We start from the raw sequence: 23,393 nt of genomic DNA on the forward strand, positions 1-23,393 counted from the left end.
TGCCAAATTAACTTACTTCAATATCTCAAAATGTACTCTGTGTTGGATAAAGTCATATCTTATGGACAGAACACAGGCTGTACAAATAAAAAATTGTCAATCATCATATCTAACCTTATCAGCAGGAGTACCCCAAGGCTCAATATTAGGACCACTCCTATTCAGTCTATATGTCAACAATTTGCCAAACGTATGCAAGAATGTAAACATGCAGCTATATGCAGATGACACAGTTATATAGGTTCATGCGAAAACAAAAGATGAAGTTGCTGCAATGCTTTCTGGGGTTATGGTGCCAGTCTCCCACTGGCTCCAAAACTCATGCCTTCACCTTAACACCAAAAAAACATTTGCATGTTTTTCTCATGTCAGACATCAACTAGTAACCAGCCATCTGTTTTAGTCAATGGAGAACAACTGCAAGTGGTAGAACAATTTAAGTATCTTGGTGTTACTTTTGATTCAAAATTAAACTTCAAAGATCATATAAAGAGAGTGTCCAATATCATTAAATTCAACCTATCAATCTTTAAACATATAAGACCTTATTTGACCACGGAGGCAGCGAAGCTGTACATGCACTCAGTGGTCTTTAGTCATTTAACTTATTGTCTCACAACATGGTCCCAAACAGATGCAACTACCCTGAAACCACTGAAGACATTGTTTAAAAAAAACCTGAAAATTATGGATAAAAAGTCTCTGCATTATCATTATTGCAACATTCTAAATAAGTACAACATATTAGACTTTGAAAGTTACCAGATGCTACTGGATGCATGTCTTATTTTCAAGGTTTTAAATGGGCTTGCCCCTCCACCCTTAATGTATTTTATACAAAAAAAAAAGTAATGAAAAGTAATTTTGGAATTCGTACCACAGCATTAACAAGAGGAGACTGGGAAGTACAGAGGCGTAGAACTAAATTCAGTCAGATGGTGGTGTCCATCAGAGGAACAAAATTGTGGAATACTCTACTAGACCGTATTAGAAACTGTGAAAACTACCTAACATTCAAAACAGATCTAAAGAAATGGCTGAAAGCAAATCCATCATCCTCTTGGGTCACTAAACTTCAGAGTGTCTTTAACGGTAAATAGTCTGTCCCTGTTGTGTTCTTATAGTGTAATGTCTGTCTGAAACTGTAGTCTGTTCAGTCTATGCATTTGTCACATGTTGTGTTGTGTTGTAACTGTTTCTGTTTTAACCTGCCTTAGGACAACAGATTAAATTTAGCTATTGTGCTAATTCTGGCATATTTATGTTTAAGATGTGCGAAAACATTGATTAATATGCACTGTCCTAATTCAAATAAAATAAAATAAAATAAAATAAAAAAATTGGAAAAAGTCATGACAGCGGGTTACATTGTGATCCACAAAACTTGAATATGTGATTTAACTGATGGAGAGCGGGTACACTTGTCTAAAAGTAACTAAAGTGAACAATCGGGTACAATACGAGGTCTGTCAATAAAGTATAGGTCCTTTTTATTTTTTTCAAAAACTATATGGATTTCATTCATATGTTTTTACGTCAGACATTGAACCCTCGTGCGCATGCGTGAGTTTTTCCACGCCTGTCGGTGACGTCATTCGCCTGTGAGCACTCCTTGTGGGAGGAGTCATCCAGCCCCTCGTCAGAATTCCTTTGTCTGAGAAGTTGCTGAGAGACTGGCGCTTTGTTTGATCAAAATTTTTTCTAAACCTGTGAGACACATCGAAGTGGACACGGTTCAAAAAATTAAGCTGGTTTTCGGTGAAAATTTTAACGGCTGATGAGAGATTTTGAGGTGATACTGTCGTTTTAAGGACTTCCCATGGTGCGAGACGTCGCGCAGCGCTCTCAGCCGCCGTCGTCAGCCTGTTTCAAGCTGAAAACCTCCACATTTCAGGCTCTATTGATCCAGGACGTCGTGAGAGAACAGAGAAGTTTCAGAAGAAGTCGGTTTCAGCATTTTATCCGGATATTCCACTGTTAAAGGAGATTTTTTAATGAAAGACGTGCGGACGGATTGCAGCGTCGGGACGCAGCCGGCGCGGTGCGGCGGCACAGGAAAAACACCTCCGTGTTGATAACCATTTGTAAAATCCAGGTGGCTTTTGATGGCTTTCAGTGAAGTGAGTATATGAGAAATTGTTTAACAGCTGGACATGTTCCAACTTGTCCTTAAGACTTCCAACGGAGGTGTTTTTCCTGTGGCGGAGCGTCGCAGCGGCTGCGAGCCGAAGCTGCAATCCATCCGCACGTCTTTCATTAAAAAAATCTCCTTTAACAGTGGAATATCCGGATAAAATGCTGAAACCGACTTCTTCTGAAACTTCTCTGTTCTCTCACGACGTCCTGGATCAATAGAGCCTGAAATGTGGAGGTTTTCAGCTTGAAACAGGTAATGCCCATGTCTTTGGTAATGCCCATGTCTTTGCAGGAGAATGAAGGTCCATGTCTTTAGGATCCTGGTGCTTCTTGTCTTACTGTATGGTTGTGAGACTTGGATTTGAACCAGTGATGTAAGGAAATGACTAGTTGACTTTGATGTGAGGTCTCTTCAGAGGATCTGTCGGTACCCTGGAAGAACTTTGTGCCAAAGGAGTGGTGACTTAGGGAGCCTCAAATGAGGAGAATCACTGGTACTGTGAAGGAGTGTCAGCAACAACATTTTGGAAAGGTGGCACATTTCTCTGGGCATGATCCAGCACACAGATGCCCCACTGTTGAGGACTGCAGCGGCTGGAGAAGGCCAAGGGGGCGTGCATGTTTCACCTGGTTGTGGCAGTTACATGGTTACTTTTCTGGTGGTGGGGATGGATCAGTTGTCTGCATGGGTGGCTACCATTCAGGATCCAAGATGGTTCTGTGGTGTGGTGGATGTGGTGACAAGGCACCTGTGCATGCTTCCATATTTGACTTCCTTTAGAAATAAGCCTTTTGTGTGCAGAGAAATACAACCCCAATTCCAATGAAGTTGGGACGTTGTGTAAAATGTAAATAAAAACAGAATACTATGATTTGCAAATCCTCTTCAACCTATATTCAATTGAATACACCACAAAGACAAGATATTTAATGTTCAAACTGATAAACTTTATTGTTTTTGTGCAAATATTTGCTAATTTTGAAATGGATGCCTGCAACACGTTTCAAAAAGCTAGGACAGTGGTATGTTTACCACTGTTACATCACCTTTCCTTCTAACAACACTCAGTAAGTGTTTGGGAACTGACAACACAAATTGCTGAAGCTTTGTAGGTGGAATTCTTTCCCATTCTTGCTTGATGTACGCCTTCAACAGTCCGGGGTACCGTTGTCATATTTTGTGCTTCATAATGCGCCACACATTTTCAATGGATGACAGATCTGGACTGCAGGCAGGCCAGTCTAGTACCCGCACTCTTTTACCTTGAAGTCACTCTGTTGTAACACGTGCAGAATGTGACTTGGCATTGTCTTGCTGAAATAAGCAGGGACATCCCTGAAAAAGACGTTGCTTGGATGGCAGCATGTGTTGCTCCAAAACCTGGATGTACCTTTCAGCATTGATGGTGCCATCACAGATGTGTAAGTTGCTCATGCCATGGGCACTAACACACCCCCAGACCATCACAGATGCTGGCTTTTGAACTTAGCGCTGGTAACAATCTGGATGGTCTTTCTCCTTTTTTGTCCGGAGGACACAACATCCATGATTTCCAAAAACAATTTGAAATGTGGACTCATCAGACCACAGCACATTTTTCCACTTTGCGTCTGTCCATTTCAAATGAGGTCTGGCCCAGAGAAAGCGGCAGCGTTTCTGGGGGGTGTTGATGTATGGGTTTCACTTTGCATGGTAGAGTTTTAACTTGCACTTGTAGATGTAGCGACGAACTGTGTTAACTGACAATGGTTTACTGAAGTGTTCCTGAGCCCACACAGTAAGATCCTTTACACAATGATGTTGGCTTTAAATGCAGTGCCGCCTGAGGGATCGAAGGTCACGGGCATCCAATGTTGGTTTTCTGCCTTGCTGCTTATGTGTAGAAAGTTCTCCAGATTCTCTGAAATTTCTGATTATATTATGGACTGTAGATGATGGAATCCCTGAATTCCTTGCAATTGAACATTGAGAAACATTGTTCTTAAACTATTGGACTATTTTTTCATGCAGTTGTTCACAAAGTGGTGATCCTCGCCCCATCTTTGCTTGTGAATGGCTGAGACTTTTGGGAATGCTCCTTTTATACCCAATCATGAGTGTTCTCAGTTCCCAAAAGTGTTGTTAGAAGGAAAGGTGATGTAACACAGTGGTAAACATACCACTGTAAATGTACCACTGGCATCCATTTCAAAATGAGCAAATATTTGCACAAAAACAATAAAGTTGATCAGTTTGAACATTAAATATCTTATCTATCTTATCTATCTGAAGAGGATTTGTAAATCATTGTATTCTGTTTTTAATTTACATTTTACACAACGTCCCAACTTCATTGGAATTGGGGTTGTAAATCTGGGATGTTTTACTACAATACATGAAAACTAAGAACAAAAACAAAAGTGTTGCATTCATATTTTTGTTAAGCATATTTGCAGAGATTTTGTTTCTTCATCATTTCTGCACAATGTGGATTGAATTCCCAAAACATGCATATTATGTCATTGTCAGTGACAAATGTTTTTTCACGTGTACTTGGCACTGCACAGTTTATAGATCACATGGTAAGCATTATCACACGACACCCACATGCACATGCACAAGTGCACACTCACAAGCACATGTTCCAAACACATGGCAGTTGTTTAACGACAAGTGATTAGATTTTTAGAGTGCATGATATTCTTGATTAATCCACCTATAAAAGTCACAAAGAAAATGTGTAAATATATAAATGTGTGCACATGTGTCTTTGTAATTACACCAAATAAGTGCAGCTCTCATGGCTTTTGATTTTTGTCACCCAAACAATATAAACCCGATCATCAAGTTCTGAAAAATACCAGCAGGAAATATTTAACCAATGTAAACGCTGCCAGCTCATCATTTTACAAGAACATTTTTGAAATTATGTGCTTATTGTGCAGTTACTATCATATATTTATGTTGGCAAAGTGAGGTAACCATGCAACAATGTGCCGAGTGGATTAAGGTTGAGATATGTGTAGTGGACTATTCACTCACAGACATGATTCTCATGCTAAAAAGGGAATTATGCTACAAAGTTGACCTTTATCTAATTTTTTTCCAGTTAAATATCAATGAAATTATATATTACTCACCCTCCAAATCAAAAAAAGTTGGGACAGTATGGAAAATGCAAATTAATCAAAGCAAAGACAAGAAAGAAAGAAAGACAGAAAGAAAGCTTAGATTTTTACCCAAGGCCAAAATATGGCCATCGGGTATTGCAAAGACTTTGTGTCCATCCATTCGTCTGTCTGTGCTCAGCATAAATCCAGGTCTATTACTGCCAAGGTCTTCAAATTCACAGTGAACATTCTTAGGACGCAGACCTTGGACAAGTTCAAAGATGGCTTACCTTGACCTATACTAAGGGGTCAAAAGGTCACATTCTGTTTCCTATTTTATGTTCATACGGCCAAGAGTATTTTAGCATTGTGTTATATTGACATTTATTTGATTTATTTCATTGCTGACAGTATGAACCCAACATATTTCATGTTTTGTGTGGTCAACTTCATTTCATTTGTTAATTTACATTCACTCCTGCATTTGTGACATAGGCCAGCAGAAAACGCTGTGCATATGGTAGTCAATAGGCCTCACTCCCCCAACAGCTAAAGCATTTTGTGGCAGCTCAGGTCAGAGGCTGGGTTTTAGCCAACTGCTGAGAGCATCCATCTCCCATGCCAGAGATCGTGAGTTCTCGTCCCGAGGGGAGCGAGTGGGAAGAGTCGAATGCTACGCAGAGGAGCTACACATTTCAAGCCTGTAACACATTTGACAAAAAGTTGGCACACTTGTATTGCTTGACAAAGGTTTCCCAAAGTAATAGCTGACCCACGTCGTTATATCAGCTATTGATGAATGACTGCCTTTGGTGCAGTGCCAAGGGCTCAATGTTCACAGGTGTCGGCTTGGGCTTGTGCTGTTGCCCTTTATGCAGTGAAATTCCTCCAGATTCCTTGAATCATTTAATGGTATAATGCATCGCTGACCAGACAAAACATGACATATCTTGGGTTCATAAGTGTCTGCAATGAAATAGAAGTCAAAGTACATAAAAGAATCACTGCTATTTTTTTTTTTTTTTTTTTTTTTTTTTTACAATTTATTTATTTACATTTTATACAGTCCCAACTTTTTCTGATTTGAGAATTATAATTCTTTGGATTAAAATTGTTACTGTTACTCTGGGATAGGAGATGGGCTGGCGATGTGTTGACCTCACTTCAATTCCTGGTCAGACTAGCTGTTTGCACCCTTGGACAAGACACTTTACATGATTTGTCCAGGTCCATGTCAAATCAAGTCTGGTAGCATGCCCTAGTACAGCCCATTGCCACACCCACCATACCATGGAACTGCCCTGTGCCTTGGATTGGTATCACCTAGGTAAAGAACCACCCCTGCACATGTGTACGACATTGATCCTTTTGTCAGAGGGATGAGCAATCATCACTCATCATGGAGCTGTATGCTGACAGACCAAAACGTCTCCTCCCCCAACTCCCCCACACATAGCAAATGCAGACCCCTGCACTCTTGATTGCTTCATGCTCCAGCCAGTTTTCACCCTGCTCAAATAGAATTGTTCGATGCTTGCTACAAAACCGAAAACAATCTACATTCTATTTTAAATTTAGTTTAACTCTCAGGGTACCAGAAACATAAAACACCATCAATGTCCAAGGACCCCTGAGGGTGAAAATGCAGCCTAGCATCAAAAATAACTGAGCAGCCAAATCCACATTTCAGTAGAAATGATTTATTTCAAGATGCACTAATAAACTAAAAAACAAAGCCATCTGTAAAATTAAAGTACAACACATGGTGTGAGCAGGTCCAGTTAAAGTGGGGCAACGTGTTTCAGCTGACGATGCAGTTTCTTTGAATATGCTACATCACGCTACAATCAAAATCCATCCTCTTAGCTCTGCTCAGAGCTCACATGCCCTGACTTTCACTAACTATTACCCCCTATCTGTACAAATTACATCTAATTGCACCCAATGTCAGCCCTCATTTGGGTATCTGATTTTTTTTTCTCTTTTTTCATTTTTTTGTGCCAAAAATGAACACATTTAGGTGTTAAATATTGTCAACAGAACACTGGCTGTACTCTAATTTTGAAAAATAAACTCAATGTGGAACTGAGTCTATAACTCTTGAGAGATGACTTGTTGAACTTAGACATAACTACATGCCAACATAATCCATGGAAATACAACATCCGTAAGAATATGGCTCCCTTTCCAAATGGAAAACAATCCATCCCCTCAGAAAGAAGTGTGCATTTTGACTGTACCTTTTAGGGTCCACCAACTTGTAGAGTTTCCCGCTGTGTAACTGTGCCATGCTTTTACTGCTTGCCAGTATGTAGACCTCACCTGAAACAGTAACACGGAAAAAGTCTGTCAGCATCATTTACATTACATACCACTTACAGTGCTGCACCTTTGTGCCGCAGCAGACAATGCAAATTAAGAGCTAATACGTCTGCATAGTTTAACCCAACAGCCGAATATACACGACTGGGAACCAGGCAGATAATTGAAAGAGGAACAAGCCAGCAAGAATATTCCATAAGGGGACAAATTACTCCACAATTCTTGCACCATTTGTAACTCATGATCACATGCAGTCATCTTTAAATACCTCCTCAAATAACAACTCCAAGACCTGGCAGGAACCAAGATCAGACGTTTCTGATATCTTAACGAGTGCTCCATATCGTGTGTTCGTTTTCATCAAAAACGCCAGAGCTGACACTTAATCATTCCATGAGAGGGGCTGTTTGGCCAGATTGGTACGACTGGTCTGTATCGTATTAGCATCAGTTCACCTCACCGTGTCTTAAACCTCAGTCAAACAGTAACTCATCTCACTACTCCTGCAAAACATTACTGTGTAGGTGGCCCAATACACTGCTTATAAGTGGGCCTTTTCAGTGGCAATGCTGTTTTATGGAAATGACAATCCAGAAGGAACTATGCACTGTTTAATATCCTGTTGGGAATGTGCCACAGAGGAAGAGTCAGCAGGGTTTCAGTCTCCCTGTAGCTCTGAGTCCCACATTCTATTAGCTAGGTGTTGCAATTGCAGTTTTCTCAAACTTATAATGTTCCAAAGTGATTCACCCTGTGTTACTACAGAACACTACAAACATCTTGTTAAATAACTAACTGGAAAATTCCACGCCAGGCTGTTTCATATAAATACATGCAACATTGTTAGATACACAACACAATGGCTCCATGGTTGTGATTTTTCCACAGTTTTGACATTCATCATTTGAAGTCAACAAGCCTTCAAGACTCCTCGCTTGAAAACCCTGTGACTTTAGAAAATATGTCAACAAATAACTGCCACTCATGAGGATTTAAGAAAAGAGGATTAAAAGAGTGCAAAAAAAATGAGACTGAGAATGGAAGCAGTTTTGCCTCAGCGGTGTTTTACTAACCCAGTTCATCTTCTCCAAAACCCAAGATGTGTCCCGCTGTTAAAGATCCACAAGAGCCGGCCAAGCTCAGGCACAGAGCTTTCTCCTGCCACTGGTCACCACTTGTTGATGATGAAAATGAGGATTTCTGCAGAATCCGAAGGTTACTGAAGCAAGCACACAAAAACAAACTTTTTGAAAGTTCATTAAAAATAAAAACAACTAAGAAACCACAAGTACATAAGTATTCACACACTTTGCTCAATAATTTGTTGATGCACCTTTGGCAGCAATTACAGCCTCAAGTATTCTCAGAAAATGCATACCGCTCTCCAAAAGCATGTTATTGTATTATTACCGTGCAAATTTACTGTATGGAACTTGCTGTATGGTTCTCATGGATCAACTATGGTTCACTGCATCACTAATTTTAATATTTTCATTCTACTTTTATGTATATCCTATTTTAATATTGTGTTTAAGTATCACATTTTAATATTTTGATGTTCTATTGTTCTTTTATTACACTGGAAATTGTTGTCCAACTAAGGTTTTTATTGCTGTTATTAGAGTGGTATATTTAAAATAAGCATTCTCTTTTTCTAACACACACACACACACACACACTGTAATGGAGAATTCTTATCTCCTTGGTTGTGTCACGAAAATACTCCGGGAGGTTGATTGCTTCCCGTAAATGTAATGAGCTCCATGTGGAAAAGCTTTCTGACATCACACAGGCTTCAGTTTGTTGTTGGATGGGTGCATAGGGATCTATGTGGAATCATGGTCTGTAATTTAATGTGAGTTTCGCATGTTTTTCCTTGATGTTTATCAATGATTGTGCTTCTCAGGCTTTACTATGATGCAAATATCCGAAGTAAACCTTTTGTCATTGCAACATAGCTGACTAAGCAGTCACCCTTTTCCAGCCTGTGGACGGCACAGTGTAATTTTAGACCTTTTTCTCTTTAAAGCAAACATCATGCTGGAGCTTTCATTTAGCCACAACAATATGCCCACAAATTGCAAAGCAGAGCATTAACTGACCACACTTTGTTGTAACCGTGATGCCAACTCCAGATAGTGTACTTTGGCCCAATATTTACTTCCTTTGTTTACTCATGCGTTAGTGGTTGACATTGGCAAAGTAGGATAAATTACAAACCAAAGAAAAGTGTGAACAGCACAGGGCAGGACGTCTAATCTCCTTCTACGGTGAAAAAGCCAATGCAGTATGGTGACAGTAATGCGCTTGGTTTCAGTTCAGAAGGCTCCAGGTTCAAATCCCACCCCTGCCACATTTCTCCATGTAATGTGGAGTTGCGTCAGGAAGGGCATCCGGCGTAAAACCTGTGCCAATTCAACATGCAGATCCACCTTGGATTTGCTATGGCGACCCCGAGTGCAAACAAGGGAGCAGCCGAAGGGACTTACTATGGTGACAGTAACATGAAAGTCATTTTCCTCTAAGTGGATGGATCATTGTGTTCATGCAGACACAAATAAAAGGGACGGCTATTTCTGTATGAAAATAAGATATGGAAGGTCTGTTTTGTCTCACTTAAAGTGAATGAAGCTTTACATGCAAATTACAAATGATTTTAAGAGCGGCCCAGTACCATCAGTATTGTCCGATAAATATCACCCTCTCTCCCAGAGTGGGAATTATACAAAAGACAAACAAACGGTGACTGTTTTATAACACAATTATGACAGAGTTGCAGAGGAGAGCGAGGAACTGCAGCACCAGCCAGTTTTTTTCTTTGTTTACATATGCGCGTGCGAACGGGACAGGAGGTCCTCAAACTGGGTCCTGGAGAGGCAGAAGTACCGCTGAAAGCGGCCATCATCCAGACGCAGCTCCTGCAGCAAAATGATGAATTTGTGGCGTGTGGCATCCAGTGTGAACGCGGCATTAGAGAACATTAGCTGTCGGTAGTTAACATTAGTTAAAGTGCAACTTAAAGCAAAATAGGAAGTAGCATTTGAATTTATTTGCAGATACTTGACACAATCTAATTCAGAACCTCTGAAGGTAAGAAAGTGTATTAAATAAGCTAGTTAGCTGCTTACATGAACCTATTAGAGTATATTTTTGGTTTCTACCATCCACTCGGCCATTTCGTGTTTTGTCAATATCTGTAACGCAATGTGGCACGGTAGCAAGGAGCATGCACAAAAAATCTGTGGAAGAACGTGGGTTTGTGTTGTTCTCTATGTGAATACACATTTTCAATGCTAATATTTCAGATCTTTCAGGAATATGGCTATCCTGAGATTAGGAGACCGTCAGCAAGGCAAAATGCAACGTCAGTAACTGTTGTTCAATGCGTTTTTGCTCTAATACTCAAGCACAGAACACAAATAACTTGGAATAAAAAGCATAGTGCCAAACCGGAACTATTCCAAAGAAGTTGTACAGTGATATGTTGCATTTTGGGCAATCACAAAACACTGAATAGACATATGTTAAATGAGCCATTGCAATGACGAGAGTAAGGCAGGAAAAGAAAAGGTTAAACTAATGTTACAAAATGATATGGTGAATCTTTAGGGGTGTCTGAAATTACATGAGATTATTTGAGACATGAGTATGGGAAATATATTGTAATATTTATTTTGAGTTGAATATTTACAGTTAGAGGTAAAAAGGATACATATTATGATTTTTGCTTTTCTTGTCAGTGTAAGTCTTAATTGTTTCACCTTGCCTCTGCTCCTTCATACAGCTCTGCAGGCAGCCCAGCATAAATTCTGATGACAGCAAATGTGTGCTTTAGGTTCATTTCTCTCTTCTAGCACATCATGGATGTGTTTCTGTAGTTTAAATCTACATTTCAGCATTTTATTCTCTGAATGAGTTGTGATCTAAGCTCAGTACAGTGGAAAACCAAGCACTGTGTCCTGTTAGTTCCCAGCCTTTGGTGTTAAGAAAAATAAAAACTAAAAGTTGAGGAGTCTTCAGAAGGACAATATTTCAGAAATAACTTAGAACAATAATTCACCGGAACAAAATAGGGTGTGTTAGTTAGCCCTATTTCATACTTACCCATTTTTATCTCCAAACACATAACTGCTGTACAGCCTTCTAGACTGACATCCCCTGTAGATGAAGCCCCCCACAGGTTGCGCTCCCCCACTGGACTGCAAGTCGTAGATGGAGGGCTCATTTTCTATGGAATTAGAAAAGAATATTTAAACATTTCCAATTGTCCTGTATCCCATTTTATCATGGAAAAACTATATCTAGCTCATGTTGACAAATAAAGAATAACAACCCAAGATTCCGGGCGATTTACGGACTGATTTTATTTAATTTTACCACAATGCACCCACCAACAGAGGAGCCAGACATTATGTGATCTCCTCTGTTTATGAACAAGACATCTCATATAATTAATGGATATATTTCAATGGATAGACACTTTGTGGAGAGACAGCTCCAGAGATCACTGGGAAAAGGCTAGCCCTACATGTGTACACCCTAAAGCCCATATATGGTTATCTATGGATTCTTTAGCATGAAGCAGATGAGAGTCCATGACTCCTCCTGGCCGAGATGCAGGTATCACACAGGTTAATTCCCCAGCCAAGGCCATTACCCATTTAAACCTGGGTGGATGGAGACAATTAAGATACTAAAATGTCTTGTCCAAGGACACAGACAGGTAGCATGACTAGAAGTCAAAGCCAAGTCTTTATATTGGGAAGCCAACTCCTTAGTCCATTGAGTTATATGGTCTAAGTCAAGAAAGTGAAGTCAGATCGCTGAGTACACATTGGTGCTGCACATTACTGCATTCACCACATCATAGAACCACGTCAAGTCCTGTATGGCAACCACCCAGGAAAACAGCTGATCCATCCCAACCCCTCCACAGATCTGCTGCAACCACGTGAAACATAAACATCCCCTTGGCCTTCTCCAGCCACAGGGGTCCTCACCATTAAGACACCTGTGGGCTGGATAATGAAAAGAGAAATGTACCACATGTCCAATATGTCAAAGTTGACACATGGCTGACAAAGGCATTCCACCCAAAGTTCCTCTGAAGGCACCTAGTACCAAAGGTGTTCAGCCGTTGCCTTAGATCACTGGTTAGCATCCATGTTTCACAGTCATACAGCAAAACAGGAAACAGCAGGACTCTAAAGACTTGGTGTTTCATTCCCCTGAAAAAATCAGCATCGTCAAACACCTTTGACCTTCAAAGGTAAACGAAGCGCAGATAAAATTTTAGTTTACCATAAGCATTCTAGAAAACCCTGTATTATGGCATCATAAAGAGGTGTAAGTCACTGTTGATGTGGACATAGATGTGAACAAAGACAGATCAGTAATCTGTTGCTTCACTCTGAATCCAAACCCACTCTGAACCCACTCTGAATCTCAGTATTACAAATGGATTGTGATTTGGAGTTTATAGTAAAGTTAAGTCCACATGTAAGTCCACATTGGCCAGATGTGGAAAAAAATGTCTGAAATCTCTATTGGCTCTTGAGGGTTTGTAGGTTGGACTAAGACATGTGAATAAAAAATAAAAGTACAGTAATTATCAATAGATTAACAAACCGAATTCAAACTTTTGCCATGTTTTTGAAATTGAACATGATATATCTTTATAAAATCCAATGAGTACATACTGATCTTTGCATTTTGTGCTTTATAGATTACAGATGCCTTGGTTTAAAACCATATGGGTGAAGATTTGTTGGCTCTTAAGATCTATGATCTAGGACTTCTCAAATTATGATCACTTCAAATTTGGGCAATCTAGCTAAATTAGGCGACACAGATTTTCAATGTGATCTCGGATTACCAAAACATTCATCATTTTGCGGCAAAGATAACTCATCCATTTGAAACTAACAGCAGGAATATGTGTCCTGTGAAAGGAAGTATGCTAAACATTATCAAGGTGCTGCTGGTATTGATTATTTTGTTCATGTGAGAAGAACTGAGCCCCTAAAGGAAAACATCATCCAGACAGTTATTGTTGACAGCTTTAAAACTAACATGGGAAAAAAGATATATCTCACATTCTCTTCGAAAATCGTGCTCCATCACATGATTTTGATATTTCATAAATCTCTGTCTCTGCACTCAATCTATTATTGCCAAAACACCTCATTGTTAAGAAATGAAAGACATTTACAAAAACAGATGTCATTTTTGACACAACGAAAAGGATGTCCAAGATATGTGCACATTTGCTGTAAGATCATCATGGAAAAATAAAGTTTTGCTCTGTTTCATAATGAGCGATATTAAGTCAGCAGTATAATGAATTCCATCCAAACACAAAAACGTGAAGAGTGTTTTCATTCAAGGGTGGTGTAACTCACCATAATCTTTCCCCATTACTATTTCCAATATTCTTCCTGTTGAGGAGTTTTTGCCACTGGCATCTGTACACATGATCAGAACACTCCCGTTTTCCCTCTGGTGTCGATCCACTGCACACCTGGATGACAAGAAGACAATCAGAAATCATGTCCTGAAGCTATCTCAAATGTAATAAATTTCATAAAACTGGCTGGGTGGGGGGGTCTGGATGGGACGGGACTAGAATGGCCACTCAGGGACTATAACACCCACGCCTTAATTGTTGGACACCAATTTATTCAAATTAATACTTTGTGATTCACTGACACCATAATATATGGTTCTGTGTGACCTTGACATTTCGTAAATCACATTACTGAACCCAGTGGCTGATCATCCCTCTCCCCAACATTTTTCTGCAAAAATTAACATTACACACATAATTATATAATCCCAACAAAAACAATGATCTCTGAATTACTGTTGATTATCCAGTGCGTTGTTATGACTTTATATAATATGGACTTTCAATTGTGATAACTTTAAACAAAACTTTGCAGACCCCCTATGATCTTTTGTGACCTCCCCCCGGGAGCCTTCTTAGACCCCATATTGGGAACCAGGGGACTAACAAATTAAGCTTTTCCAGATAGTGTTTTCTAGGAAATGCCAGATTTCTGGATATGGACCATACCCGAATTTATAGTCCGTATTGTCAAGTGACATGTGTTTCACTCCTGTTGTGTTGTATTAAGCCCCTTTCACACCAGGCCTGCGTAGAGTTGCATTGTGCTGCGTATCTAGTAAGCAGGAATGACTGCATATGTTGCACTCAGGGAAGGGGGGGAAACCCCTACTGTGCTCAGGGGGGAGAAACTTGGCTCCATGATGCTGTTTTCATAGACCGCCTGAACACGCAGATGGATTTGATACATCGGAAAAAGTCAGAATACATTATTTCCAGGAGTTAGTGGACTTTATTTAACGTGCAACAATCGTAAGAGAACCTTAGGAGGTGAAAGTGCCGCGGAGCTGCATCCGGTGATTGTGCGCGCGATCCGTCTATGAGGAATGGACGGTGGACGTCCTCTCGCTGGCGATCCATCTGTGAGGAGTTATACTGGACGTGGACATGTCATCTCGCTGGCGATCAGTCCATGGTAAGGTGTTAATGGACTTTGTTTAACGTGCCACAATCGTGAGAGAACCTGAGGAGGTGAAAGCACTGCGGAGCTGCAGCTGGAAAACGTGTGTGCGATCCATCCGTGAGTAGACGTGGCATGTCCCCTCGCTGGCGATCTGTCCGTGAGGAGTGGATGTGGACATGTCCTCTTGCTGGCGATCTGTCCATGAGGAGTTAGTGAATGTGGAAGCTTGGCCTGCCTCGTCTTCCGTGGTTTTGAAGCTTCGCTGCCAGCAAAGTCCAGCAGGATTAATAAAATCCAGCATTGCAGGTATGTACTGATAAAAAACGAAAAGGATTTTTTACCCTGGCATAGGGTTGTGTACAATTGCAGAGGCATGGTGTACAGTGGTTCAGTGTTGTGTAGATTTACATACAGTGTGTAGACTTGTGTGGAACACTGTGTCCAGTGCTCTATGCTGAAAGTCCATGAAAAAATTAAATTGCATCCATTTCGCGGACCCCTTTGTGTCCCTCAGCGTATTGCCATGCAGGGCTGCATAAACTCAACGTAGGGCTGCATACGCTCGGCATAGCCGGTACGCGGCATTACGCAACTCGCCGTTGGCCCGGTGTGAAAGGGGCTTAAAAGAAAAAGCTAGCCACAATTATTATATGGGTTGATGTGCTACCAGTTAGCATTAGCATATGCATTCGTGCATCTAACCATGCTCTGAATGATTAGCATCAACCTTTGTCTGTGAGCATCGACTGTGGTTAGCATCAATTACTAATGACAGTATTAACCACAGTTGGCGTGACGGCATATACTCATCTCTAACTTATGACCACATATGTTAACGGTGACTGCGGTTACCATTTTTTTAAAATATATGGCCCATGTAAACCGTCACAGTAGTGAATAAGAATACCCCGACAGCATGTGTTTTTCAGTGCGGCATGTTGCCCCGTCAGATGTCTCACTTACCTGCCTGGGTCATGTAATCCGTGGGCAAAGATTTCTGGTGGCTGGTTGGTACTGTTAAAGTATGGATTGTCCCGTGGTATAGAGTAGGCCGACGTGCAATAGTCTGTGTCCACGTCGACCCTGAGGATGGACCCTGTGAAATCACTGCGAACAAGAAACACTTTCACAATGGTTGTCAATACAAAAAAGTAAATTTGTTTTTGTATTTTTAGAGTCTAAATGTAAAGTCTGCACAAGTTATAATTTTCTTTTCTAGAGATAAAACCTGCGAGACAGGTCTTGTGAGAAACAGGGAAGAATGCTTTGAAGTGGCACGTTCAACCTTTGACCTCTAATTCACCTGAGTCCATCCATCTCCTCCATGTCATCCAAGGTGATCATTCCATCTCCCAGTACGATGTGCATTAGACCATCAGGGCCAAAGAGCAGTTGACCTCCAAGGTGCTTCCTGTGTAACTCCGCCACTTCAATCAGCACCCGCACTGTCCTGGTGTCAACTTGATTTGGGTTTTTCCTTAGAATAAATTCATAATACATCATTATTATTTATCAGAACAACAATTTTGTGCAGACAACAGGAAAGTAAAAACTGTGGACAAAGTTCCTTTAGAAAGTTCTCAACCTCATCTATAAAAGACCACAAAATCGCTATTCTGCAATTCTGAAATTTCTGTACCACCATCATAATTGCTGCTGGATGCCATGCCCCACATACACATGCATATCCTAACTGCAACTTTACTTTTGTTATTCGGTATTAATGAAATGCTATGCAATGTTTTATGTGTAGAGTTTAGGAAAAGATTGTATAAATTGTTAATATTATGGTTACTAGAAAGAATACCTATGTTGGTGGGTAATGTGATACTACTTGAAGGATTTAACAAAAAAAAGGTGACATACCAAACCAAACATTAAATGAGTTTGAATGCTTTGTTGTCTAGAAACATTTAGTCTAATGTTTGTAGCAAAGACAGTGTGGGTGGATCTTTGCAAATGTAGCACAAGCTGCAAAATGTTGCACAATCCTAGTGCAAAACGAAGATTTGGCTTCAGAATGTCAGCAACAACTATTGTGTGAGGTGTTATTTTGGGGAGTTTGTTCAAAACTCCTGCAATTTTTAAAATGCAACGTGCCAAAGAAAGAAAGACTCTCTTTAAATACCATCAAATACTGTAACTGTCATTTCTATGACGAAGCCATAAATTAAGGACTATAGAATGCAGCCGCTGAGGCTGCATGCCAAGACTATAATTGTCATTTGAAAGCTTACTTTGTTAAATCATATGCACGGCGGTGATTATGAAAATTGAAATGCAACACTTTAAACTGCTATTCGTGAGAAAAGATTGTTTCCTTAATCACATGTCATTTGGAAAGAGTGCGCGGCATCTGAACAGTAAATCACACATTCAGCAGAAAATATACAATTTAAGCTGTGTTGACACAAAATCCCCAAAAGACAAAAAAAAGTTTTTCTTTGTCATGCCTGCAGGGACTTTATTCAGCATGCACTTAAAGCTCAGCTTGTTTATAGCGGTTACTATGGGTTTAGTAAATACACAACGCACTGCGCTTCTTAACAAGAAATTCTGTGAATCTAATGTTGGATTCAAACAGTCAACCATATTACAATCACTCTGTCCAGAGCTCCAACATGTCAGTTTTGCTTTATCTTTATAATCCTTTTTCCTGAAATAAAGAAACAACTTTATATACACGTTTAGTTCAATGTAAAAAACAGACTATGATTTCCAGAAATATTCATAATTATTAAAATTACCACTGTGACTTCATATATTTTTATTATGACTCTTCATGGTGACTTGGGTTAAAAAATTGGTTTTGACATGAAGAAATACATACTGGGTATTTAAACGTGTCATTTTATACAGTTTTTCCCCCAAGCAAATAAAGATCACCAGGTGTATTACAAGCAGATATTCATATTAAAGTTTGTGGCTGTAAAAACTGCAAGGTCACTGAGGTGATATATCATAAACCAGAACTTTCCAAGGTCCTCAAGAATCATTGGGCCTCATGCAAGAACAGTGTAAATTTCTGTGCAATTTCTAGTACCATAGTATGAATCCACACAATTTTGTAAATTACACTTGCAAACATTGTGAATTCAGTTTCTGTGCAAATCAGTGTGCATTCACAAGAAGACTGAATTACCATGAATAACACCCCATAAATATCAAATAAAGTTACACGCCACACCTATAAACGTCAGAGGAGCCCAATCAGGACACTGAGATCAGTGATTAGAACTATATTTTATTCTTTTCTGTATTTTCCATCCTGGTACTAGAGAAACATGGAAGAAAGTTGTCATGGTTCACATTTCTGATGTTTAATAAACTCTCTTCTCTGTTTTGTAAATTTCCTAAGTGTTATTTTCTCTTTTACAGTCTCTAGTGGTTTTCTCTTTGTTAAACTTTCTTCTGAGCTCTTTTATTCTGACATCTCTGTCTTCCCTTCATGTAGCTTAACTTCCTGTTTCTGGTCTTCCAGGTTCATGGGTCTTCAGTGTCCAGTTTTTTACTCATCTGATTTATGCTGTGAGATCATTGCCTCATTGTCACATTGTCTAGCTTTTTGCCTGCTCTCTTGCATTATTTGTTTTTGTTATTTGTGTTTGCCTTCATGTTTTTGACCCTCTCCGTGTTTACAGATTCTTGTCTGCTGTTTCTGGTTTTGGTCACCTGTTATCTTCACTAATTGTGCTTTGAACCTGTCTGTATTTTTGGATGACTTTTCTGCTGCTCTCTCTCTCAGAACTGGACTAATCTCCCGTGTTCCTGATCACCTGCGTAAGTGACCAAGCAAACTTTGTACTGTATCAACACTGTTTAGCTGTTTGCTGGTGCTGTGTTGCTATTGATTGCTTACTGGTCCAATAAAACTGGTTTTCCCGACCTACGTTGTGGTTCTCTGCACAGGGGTCCTCTGTCAGAGTCTTTTCAGAGGTCTGTAATTCTTAACAGTGTAGAAACTAGTCTCAAAAGCCCTCATAAAGGCAGCCAATGGGGAAAAACTACCTCATGCTTTTAATGCTGTGACATTCCACTGATGGTTGGATGTTGTTGCTAATATAAGGAAGTAACAGTTCAGCATGGTAATGGATTTTAAAAACATCTTCCAACATAAAGGCAACTGTCCATCATGGGAGAGGGTCAAGTATAAGTCTCCTTCACGGAGACGAATGAATTATTACGTGCCATAACTGGTTTAACATCTTTGCACCAAACCTCACCCCAATAGTTGTGGGGATATAAAGGAAATAAGGGAATAGTTTATGTTACTGAGTCTTAAAATAATAATATTGTGAGGCTACATACCTCATTTAGATCATCTGATGCTCCCAGTTAGACAGGATTGTGTCAGTGTAATTATGATATGTAATTTATGTAGGATTTTCAAAATAAAAGTGCTTCAAAGCAATGAAATATTCAATCATACTGAAAAAGCAGTTTTTGATGACAGCAGACTGTTTTCAGATGGCTACTACTGGAGGTCTGGACCACTCAGATTTTGTTTGTACCCTAGGCCCACCACCACATCCTTCCTCAAAATATCGCAAAAATGGTGAACACTGGAAATTCGATCATTCTACACTATTATTTTATGATCGTACCCTTGTATACACTATTTAACAATTCATCTGTTAGTTAAATGGTTCTTGAATAAAGCCCAATGTTCTTGTATGTCTGTTGCTTTAAATGTAAAGAAGCTGCTGCTGGCCACGCCCCTTCTCCCTCAAAGCTGGTTTTTACTTCTGCTCTTCTGCACATCTGTACACCCTTTGGCCAATGCAGAGAAAAGAGGTCTGGATAATCAAATGCCATAGAGGCTTTGCGACATGCTGGGGTATTTTCCCACCAACTCTCAATAATATGTTGTCATGGCTACACTTTGTGAAGGGAGACGATCGGTTGTATTTGGAGTTGCTGTGTACTTGACAACTCCAAGAGCCGACCTCGCCTGGGGCTTTTAAAGGTATTGTAAAGGAACTGGATGTAGATTCTTCAAGAGTTTGTAACTGCTTCCATTCCTAGCCTAATTTACTATGCATGGTGTGATTATTTCTAGGTCTGTTGAGCTGCTTATGTATGTTTTGTTCTGTGATGTTTTGTACTGATTTCTGTAAGTTTTCTGAAACTGTGACTATTGTCTTGGCCAGAGATCTCATAATCTCAATGGGACTCACCTGGTCAAATCAAAAAAAAAAAAAAAAATTATGGCAGGACTGCAGAAATAAAAAATAGTCCTTGAGGGGGGGCTGTCTCTGCAGCTCCCTCCCACTATCTGGGTGTGTCCAGGAGTCCACACATAAACGAGATGCTTCAGGCCTAAATGTTGCTTGCAGCAGGGACTGGGTAGCACCTGAATTATGAGACTGAGTTCTGAGTTTTAACAGATTTGGCACAACACATTCCCTTGAACTAATCTACAAGTCAAATTAATGTGACAAAGACGACTTCGCTGAGGTTTTGATTTCAGGCGGCGACCAAGATGACATTCTCCTCCCATTACCTCGACACGGTGTACTCCACCACACGGAGAATGTGGTCGTGCGGTCCGATGGCCCAGCGCTCCTGGTTGGTGGTGTAGGAGACGTACAGCTTGCCATTCTTCTTGTAATTGGGGTGGAATGCCAGGCTTAGCAGGCCCCTTTCATCTCCACCCTGGAGTCAGATGTGAAACACAAAAGATTCAGGAGTTAATTACGCCCCACCTCGGCGCCCCTCCTCTGCTTCTACCCCGGCTGTTGCGAGGCCGAAATTGCCCCCGCCCTCTCGGTCATCTTCATCACCACTGAGGCCGCCTGCTGCTGCAGCACCGATGCACCCATCACCTCCCGCCTCCATCAATTCTCCAACCCCCCCCCCCCCCCCCCACCACCACCCTTTTTAATTTATCCATCACATTCCCTTTCACACCCCTGCTATTCTCTTATTCTTTCTTTTCCTACCACTGCCTTTTTCACTTCACACCTTTGCCAACCTCCATGAATGTACCACTACCGGCCATTATACAGCGTTTGACTCGTGTTGGAGCTACACCTCCTCTACAACCCCCCCACCCCCTGCCCTCACCCAGGATTCTCTCCAGCCTGTTTGTGCGCTCTTGTCCTCAGGGTCGGGGGCCCCAGTGACGCCCGGGCCCTCCCGGCGGCCTCTATTGTGTGGTGATTTGTGTGTGTAATCTTTGGGGGATATCCGTGAATGCTGTGCTGAGTGGCTGAAAGAATTTATTAGCTCACTCACAGTTCATAGAGAGCACAAAAGTGAGGGGACGGGGGAGCGAAAAAGCACAAGCACTTCAGCCTGTGCTTTTTCGCTCCCCCGCCCCCCAAAATCGATGTTAAAAAAAAAATCAAGGCTGGGAGGAGGAAGGAGGCGAGAAGTGAGTAAAATCGGGGGGGGAGGAGGAGGAAACCTAAACAAGGAAGGAGCTGCCAACTCCCACTGTCTTGGCAACATGTTTAGAAAACATCTAAATCGCTTGTGTAATATGTAAACCTTTGTCTCACCCCGGAGGCAGCTACATCACTTGTCACTACGCTGGTGGTCCCGCCGTCATAGTTAGCTGTAATAATCAGCTCTAGCATTTCAGTCCCTAGGCGAGGCAAGCCAGGTCTGCCTCCCCGTTTCTACTCGACAAAAGAATGAACAGAATACAGCTTGAGGTGCGAAGAACATTTGGAAAGTGGTCCCTGGGCGATTGGATCGAGCCTCTTCAGCCTTTTTGTTTTTTTGGACACACATACACAAAACCAATCATAGATGATTGCCAATTACAGATCACTGGAACAACTGCTAAATTATTATATTTTAAATAAGTAAATAAAAATCTAATAGCTTGGTCTGAAACCAAATCTGTCTGATTTCAGAGGACTGAGCCACAGTACTCCACTTCATATATTGTCAAGTAAATCAGAGCAATTGCCATAAAATAAAAAGTGAAGGTGAAAAAATGGTTCTATTTTACGACTAACTCTTTGACAGAAGAAGGGATGTAGTCTTGTAGTTGTGTTTCTTGTGAAGCACTTTTTATAAGTGATGAGTGCTATATAAATAAATCTTAATTAATCTCACTTAGTCACCACTTATAACTATGCAATATAATGAAGTCGGAGCAACACAGTTTGGAAGCAGAATCATGGACAGATGGAGAAACATACAAGGGGAAAAAGGAAAACTGACTCTCTTAGTGCAAATAATCACCAGTTTGACAGGCTGCATAATTATGTAATCATTCAAGTATTCCACTACAACAAAATGTCAAAAAAGGATCTTGTTTAGCAGTAGTCACACGCCACGGAACATAATTGTTGCACTGGATTTCTTTGTGTGTAATGTACAAGCAGCATACAAGCTGCATGTGTGCTGCATGAAAGTTGCACGCTAAGTGCATGCAAGCAGCATTTGAGCTACATGCACGGTGCATACAAGCCACACATCAGCTGCATGCAAACTTCATGCAAGTGGTATTCAAGTGGAATGCAACCTGCATGCAAGCCACATGCAAGTCGTATACAAGCTGCATAGAGATTCAAGTGCAAATGCAAAAAAGCGGACTTCTTGCAGAAAACTGCACTTAAAGTACCAATGAAACAAGTGAAACCCACATAATAAGCTACTGGGCTTCTATCAGTAAGAATATGGAATGAAATCTTGTGAAAGTTGACACATAAACCTGCAAAGTTCCTCTTATGACCAAATGTCGCATCAGTTCATCAAATTAAAATATGCCTTGTGCATGTAGCACAGATGACTACATTTTGTAAAGCAAGTCAGATTTTTTGCTTGGAAGAGTACTTCTCAAACTCATGCCGAAATGCCTGAACCATGTGTTGGGTTTGGAGATGCAGTGACCCGCATCCCCAAAATAAACTCACCACAGGGAGTGGGTCAAAAACCTCAATTCCAAAGAGGCCCAGATGCAAAGCCAAAGAGGGACCACCAGGATCCACAGTGGTTAAACGGGCTGAAATATTAGCTCTCTTGCTAATGAGTAGCTCCTTCAGCAGCAGGCGGGCGCCACAGCCTGTGCTTCATTAAAGAGTATTCAACAAAACAAAATAAAACAAAAATCCAAATCAAGATGATACAACATTGTACTTGGACTACAAGAGGACAAATTGTGGATATGGGCATGACAATAATGAAAACGGTGACAAAACTGCAGTGTGTAAGGCACAGAAATCAGTCTCATATGGACATGGTGCAAACATTTCATATTTAAATTTACACATCATATTGGCTACTTTAATTTCCATAGGTTTAATTTCTACATTGATGTTTGAAGGATGTATTTAGTTACAAGCTCCTGAAAGTATGTAC

General features: G+C 40.5%; 1 protein-coding gene across 2 annotated transcripts in view; it reads right to left on the reverse strand.

Moving 5' to 3' along the window:
• Positions 1–23,393, reverse strand: part of hhip (hedgehog interacting protein) — a 79,624-nt gene that overhangs the window by 17,772 nt on the left and 38,459 nt on the right. For both annotated transcript variants that reach the window (XM_034189320.1, XM_034189321.1), the window contains exons 5-11: positions 20,581–20,732; positions 16,381–16,554; positions 16,041–16,184; positions 13,950–14,068; positions 11,653–11,776; positions 8,622–8,767; positions 7,467–7,548 (exon numbers count right to left, since the gene is read on the reverse strand). In XM_034189320.1, coding sequence (XP_034045211.1) covers positions 7,467–7,548; positions 8,622–8,767; positions 11,653–11,776; positions 13,950–14,068; positions 16,041–16,184; positions 16,381–16,554; positions 20,581–20,732 — 941 coding nt within the window. The remainder of the gene's footprint in view (positions 1–7,466; positions 7,549–8,621; positions 8,768–11,652; positions 11,777–13,949; positions 14,069–16,040; positions 16,185–16,380; positions 16,555–20,580; positions 20,733–23,393) is intronic.

Source organism: Thalassophryne amazonica, chromosome 15, assembly GCF_902500255.1.
Source record: "Thalassophryne amazonica chromosome 15, fThaAma1.1, whole genome shotgun sequence".
Taxonomy (NCBI): domain Eukaryota; kingdom Metazoa; phylum Chordata; class Actinopteri; order Batrachoidiformes; family Batrachoididae; genus Thalassophryne; species Thalassophryne amazonica.